This window comes from Rhagoletis pomonella, unplaced genomic scaffold (assembly GCF_013731165.1).
Source record: "Rhagoletis pomonella isolate Grant_MI unplaced genomic scaffold, Rhpom_1.0 Rhpom_scaffold_00001, whole genome shotgun sequence".
Taxonomy (NCBI): Eukaryota; Metazoa; Arthropoda; class Insecta; order Diptera; family Tephritidae; genus Rhagoletis; species Rhagoletis pomonella.
Window position 1 is genome coordinate 84,573,607 of NW_023458555.1, and position 6,395 is coordinate 84,580,001.

A 6,395-nucleotide genomic window follows, 5' to 3' on the forward strand; every position below is an offset into this window, starting at 1 on the left:
TCTGTCTGAAAACAGTATTACGGGTCTAAGTCTAGATCATAACGGCTTACATTTTTTTGGGGGGAAATAATAATTACTGGTGTTATTGAAGTTCAAAGTAGAGAAATGTACGTATTTTGCACTTGTTCCCATTTTTTAATAATATTGTTGTAGTTTACTATTTCTTTCAATTTTCAATTGCTTCTAACATACTCGGCCGAATTCTGAATATTCCCGGGGAGTTTCTTCTCCGGGAACTTATTTCTCCCGAGAAAGAAATCCCCCAATTATTAACTCCCATGGAGTAGCATTTTCCCCGAAAATTTCGGAGGAGGATATTCGAACTTTCGAAGAGCTGTTTGACAGTTTTTTGGCAGCTCAACTCCCGCCATTTAATTTGCCTGTTTTATACATAAAAGTGTTTCACATAAAAGGGTATTTCAGATTGATGTTGTTAATGAATTAGGGCGCGGAAATTTCAAATATGTGTATTAAATTTAAGGCCAAGCTTTTAACTATACTCGTAAGTTGAAATATTTTAATAATAGTGATAAATTAAAGTGTAGGCTTTTGACTAGGCGTGTGAGTTGAAAGATTTTAATTTATATCGCGCATTTTCTTGTAATAACCCGAAATAAGTGGGCAAATAGCGTAAGAGTACCCTTTGCTAGGTCCAGTTTCCAATGTGAATTTTGGAAACCACATTATTAATAAACTAATGCTCCGGAAATTTAAACATTAGTGCTAAATTAAAGTGTAGTATTTTAGGTACGTGTGTGCGTTGAAATATTTTAATTTAGATCGCGCGTTTTCTTGTAATAAGCCGAAATAAGTGGGCAAATAGAATAAGAGTACCATTTTCTAGGTCCAGTTGCCTATGTGAATTTTGGAAACCGCATTATTTATAACTAGTGCTCCGGAAATTTAAGCATTAGTGCTAAATTAAAGTGTAATCTTTTAACTACGCGTGTGAGTTAAAAGATTTTAATTTAGATCACGCGTTTTCTTGTAATAACCCGAAATAAGTGGGCAAATAGCATAAGAGTACCCTTTGCTAGGTCCAGTTGCCAATGTGAATTTTGGAAGCCGCATTATTAATAAACTAGTGCTCCAGAAATTTAAACATTAGTGCTAAATTAAAGCTTAATCCTTTGTAGGACAACGTTCAGTTTTAGAAGTACTCATAGACAAAACAATGCAGAGGAAGAGGAAGAACGGTTGATGGCGCAGAGGGTCGAACGACGAAAATGGCGCGATGCCATAAATCCCTTCGAGTTGCCGCAATCCTTGTAAGTTAAAATTTTTCGCCCAGTACTACAAAGAGGTATCGCTAAGCGAGGAATCAATTCAGTTTTTATAAAAACTAAACAAATTCATGATGGATGAATAAGTCATTACCCCTTTATTGCTCGATTTTGGCGGTGCTCCATACATTTTTGAATAATTACATATGAATTTTCTCAATTACATACATACATAGATTTGAAAAGTATTACCGACTTAACAAGTCGGAATTTCAGTATTTGTTGGACGTATTGACAGCAAATACGGAGGCACCAGAGAAGGCTTTGGCGATATCCCCCATCGCAAAACTGAGCGGGTGTTTAAGATTTTTGGCTGAATGTGGGTACCAGACGGGTGTGGGTAAAGACTGCGACGTTTCGTAGGCGAAATCTAGTTTCAGCAAAGTGTTGACGGAAGTGCTGACTGTTTTTGAGCGCCATTTGTGCCCGCAGTGGATAAAGGTGAGCGAAAGCTAGGATGAAAACAGGAATATCGCCCGAGCCTTTTATGTTAAACATGGCATTCCGGGAGTTGTTGAGTGTATTGATGGCACCCACGTAAGAATAATTGCTCCACCACAAAACGCACACCTTTACTACAACCGTAAAGGGAACTACAGCCTAAACGTTATGCTTGTAAGTTAATCCTTGTTTCCGCATTTATCTAAATAAGAACTTTTTTAGATGTCGACGGCTGAGTGGAAGCTCGACCTATCTCGGCAGCCGGTTCGAAAACGTCCTATAAAATGGTTCAAGAACGCACTATATCAACATATTTTCGGATTCTGAGATAGGGCGTTTTCCAATCAAAATCTGAAGTAGGGCGTTCTTGATCCATTCTCTGAGATTTGTGGCGTTTTCGAACCGGCGGCCGAGATAAGTCGAGCTTCAACTCAGCCGTCGCTATACTTATTTATTCATATTTATGTTCATTATTTAGCTTTGCGACAATGAATTAAGGATTCGCTACGTTTATGCTTCCCATCCTGGGGCGTGCAACGATTCCTTCATATGGAACAACAGCGAAGTGCGGGTTTATTTTGAGAGGCAATATTTGCAAGGAGCGAGGAGTGTCTGGCTTTTAGGTATTGTTGTTATATTAATATACACTTGACCGTAATTACACCTTTTGTAAATTTTCAACAGGGAACGCAGGGTATCCTTTAGAGCCCTGGCTGTTGACACCTCATAGAACTCCAGAAGAAGGCTCAAGGGAAATGAGGTTTAACCAAAGAACGTAGATAATAAGAAGGGACAACTCGTTATAATTGTAGCGAAAGTGAGCAACATGGGCGTGCCTTCTCGTTTTCCCTTGTACGTTTTTTGATTGGATGAAAAGGGAAGGCACTACCCTGTTGCGCACTTTCGCTACAATTATAACGAGTTGTCCCTTCTTATTATCTACGTTCTTTGCTGATATTGCAAAGTGTATATTTCTTAAAAATTTTAAATAGTAAACTTTAATTTTTTTGTATGCTGCTAACAACAATCTAGTAACATCTGCCCCAACTAGCCGTGCAACAACTACAATTTATACTCAACAGTCAAGCACTTCAGGCATTGTCTCAACAGTGCCAATAACACGTTATTTTTCGCAATTCAGCAATCAGGAACAGCCAACGTCCAGGATAAGTACCGGAACTACCATATCAACAATTGTTGCCACAAAAGTTACTGGCAACCTAACTACTCACGTACTCATAAATCGCTATAATAACACTATAATCGCTGGTAACACTGCACAACGCCTGCAGCATGCTAAAATTTTGAGTAAACTACCGACAAATATTGCAGCGACAGCCGTTATCGCTGATAAGTCTTAAATTAATAACCATCTTCATTGTCCTGCCATACAAGCTGTGAAGCTGCAACAACAATCACTGCGCCAAAACATTTCGGCCTTGCAACAAATTAGGCAACAAACACAACATCAGCAAAAACAATATCAACAAAAGATTCAACTAGTAAAGCCCATCGTTTACAGCAGCAATGCGGTGGCGACTGTTACGCAAGTTAGCGGTGTTCCCAGTTGAGTTCCTAACAGCAACAGCATCACCATAAACAAGAGTGGAACTATGACAACTCCACATCAACAACTTTATCGATGAAAATGTTAGCAACAGTAGGCAAAAAAGCAACAGTTGCAGTTGCAAGCCCAGCAACAAATGCAGCAACAACAAAGCTAAAACCAAATTCAACAACGTCAACCTTAGCAGTAGGGACAATCAGAGGAACATAAACACGTAATTGCCCACTCTCGTACTATACTTGCCATATCTCTCCCTGCGACAACAGTCGCTGCCACGCCTGACGTATTTTCGAATTTTCGAAATTCGTAACAATGGCATGCCTAAAAACGAACGAGTACGCTTTTTTGCGTAATTTTGTACGAAAACAATTCTGTGTCGGAGGCGAGATAAAAGACGTAAATCGATGTGTGCTTGTTGGAAATATTAGTGGTGTTTATTTAAACAGATAAATTTGCCCTTCGCATATAAGTATATTTTTATACACTGCTTTATATAAATGAGTAAAACAGAATCTTTGTTGCCCCTTATCGAGAAACTTGGGACCGGTTTAGTTATTTGTACAATGATTTTCGGTTGTTGTGTCCAAACGCATAATCCGTATCCAAAAACTTTAACATCACGTGTAATCAAAGGATTAAAATTTTATTTAAAATAAATGTTTCAAATATCCGAGCACTATCATATTAATAAATTCGGTTTGCACTATGCACCTTTTTGCGAATTTCGACGTGGGTTCTGCGCAAAAATACTATGGATGGCGTAGCCGGAGTGATGTCCACAACACATGCGGAAGCCCTTCTTCTCCGGCAACACAGAAAGGAGAATTCTACTTAGTAAGGGTTATAATCCCTAAGCGCGGCCGAAGGCAGAAGCAAGTGCAACAGGTGGTGGACCTAATAAAGTGCATGTCTTCAATGGCTTGGAAGAAGCTGTTATTCCATTAACTGGATTGAGAACCAGTTCTTCAAGCATAGGCTTGTGGTTCAACAATTCAACCAGAAGCTGACATAGACGCGCCCATGGTTACTATGCCCGACAGCTCCGCGTATCTTTGTGAAATCATTCCCATAACGCGCTCTCACTCCGCTGCTATAATTGCAAATGCAATAGAACCCACCGTTTCCTTCAAAATATGTAAAATCCAACAATTTTACTATAAATAAGCCCTTCATGAGTGTTTTTTTTAATTCCTTTCCACTTTGTTTTCCTTCATTCAGCTATCTTCGAAAAACAACTGATAGCTGGCAATGCTGCACATGTTTCCGCAAGGGTTGCAGCACGTGGATTTTTCGTTTTTCGTAGCGTAGCGTATATAACAGAAAGTTTTGTGACCTATTAGATCTGTAAAAATTAGTCCTTAAACCTTCGTTATTCCTTAGGTTATACGGTTGCACATCTCCCACATACACTAGCTGCCTTGTCAAATACTTGGGTAGCAAATTATGTTTCATTTTAAATACAAATATCAAAACATTCATTATAGTTCTTTAGTTGATATTAAGCCATTTTAAGGTATCAAGCATGTATTTTATTGGGGTCAATATATTGCACAATAGGATACGCATACCCTTATACTATGTCTCCATTGAGAGATTTATCCATTAAGATTTAATAAATCCAGTTGCTAAATCACAACCGTTTCCATTACCACAACGAAATATGTTTGACGTTCACATCTTTAAATATTTGACGTTTGATTATGTATGATTTTATAAATACAGTTGCGGACATTGATATACAGACAGATAAAAGGAAGGTACCAAACGGAATTTCATTATATGAATTCTGAATATTATTGGCTTCTTATTCGTGGTAAATATGTATGTATAATATATGGTTTGGAAAGTGTAAAGAATGGTACCATATTCCGAATCATTTTCCCGAATTTAAGAAAAATTATCGAAACGGTAAAAAACATTTGCAGAAAGAAAAATTTTTGTAGAACTCTCTTATTCATAGGAGGGAAACGAAAATTCAATCGTTGGCCTTTGGCATATCATGAATACGAACTGAGTTCTAGAGGATGTTCGGTGCAATGTTATCGAAGCAGAACCATTACCGAAATTTATAAATTTTTTGTCGCAGCGCGTAAATGACTTATAGAAAGCGGAGAAGACTCTGCATGATATTACTATAAATTATTTCTTCAAAATTTTTAGTTTTTAAAATAATATTTTCTTAATTTATTACAATCAAAGTTATGTAAATATGTATTACTAATTTTCCTCCCAAACTAACAAAAATATGAAAATCCCTAAAAATACGAAAATTCATGTTTTTATGATAGGCTAGATTTCATTGTCCTCAACTGTATATTGAAAACACAAATGTCATTTGATTTATGGCATGTGAATTTGTGGTTGCCACATCCAACAAATTGTACTTATTGATCAATATTATTGAAGATTTGATGAAGATTTAACTTAAATCTACTGCCTTTCGAGATTAAATTTTATATGGTAAATCTCAAATGATTTAACGTCAAATCTCGTCAGAGGGCTAAATCTTAATTAAATCTCACAATGGTGACATAGTATTATTTTGTACCCAGGAACACTATTGTAGAGCATTATCATCACATTGTGCAATCTTAAAGCGCTATCAATTGACAAACGTTTTCTAATCCTCCGAAAAAAACCCAACCTTCTTGGCAATTTTACTACAAACATAGTTCAAATGGTTATTAAATTTTAAGTTTTTATCTATAACTATGCCTAGGTGCTTAGGTTGCGTTTCACCGCATTCATTTACGTGAAAATTACTTTAATTTTCGAATTTTTGGTTTCACCAATCAATTTTGATTTGTTTTTAATTTTGATTTAAAAGGCCTATGCTCATTACTTAAATAAAAATTAAATCGGAAGAACCACACTCAGAGATGTTACACGTTTAATCAGCTGATCAATATACACAAACCAGTTTTTTCTGCAAGCATCGCGCAAACTAAAATATTATTTAAAAGAAATGGACTCAGACGATAGCGACATGGAAAATGAAAGAATTGTTAATATGTTTATAAACCGCTGGCCACGTATGCTAAGACGTCGAAATTTTTTACATTTTTCGATGAGGCCGATTTCCGGTGCAGGTTTCGTATGGCGAA

The 6,395-nt window shown here is 36.8% G+C and overlaps 1 protein-coding gene across 2 annotated transcripts; it reads left to right on the forward strand.

The window, feature by feature from the left end:
- The first annotated feature begins 915 nt into the window (after positions 1–915).
- On the forward strand, positions 916–3,651 carry LOC118752360 (putative nuclease HARBI1). Of its 2 annotated transcripts, none has more exons than XR_004994670.1 (4): positions 916–1,268; positions 1,460–1,898; positions 2,203–2,347; positions 2,409–2,600. XR_004994670.1 is itself a non-coding variant. In XM_036487236.1 (4 exons), the coding sequence occupies exons 1-4, from the start codon at positions 1,893–1,895 to the stop codon at positions 2,773–2,775; spliced, it is 246 nt and encodes an 81-aa protein (XP_036343129.1). In that variant the 5' UTR covers positions 918–1,892; the 3' UTR covers positions 2,776–3,651. The 2 variants fall into 2 exon arrangements, 1 of the variants encoding a protein (XP_036343129.1); XM_036487236.1 differs by adding an exon at positions 2,757–3,651 and having other exon boundaries at positions 918–1,898; positions 2,409–2,484.
- Positions 3,652–6,395: the final 2,744 nt, after the last annotated feature.

Excerpts from the sequence above, each read along its gene's own strand:
- LOC118752360 (XM_036487236.1), top strand. Across the intron at positions 2,348-2,408 it reads GAGGAGTGTCTGGCTTTTAG|GGAACGCAGGGTATCCTTTA; the intron begins GTATTGTTGTTA and ends AATTTTCAACAG.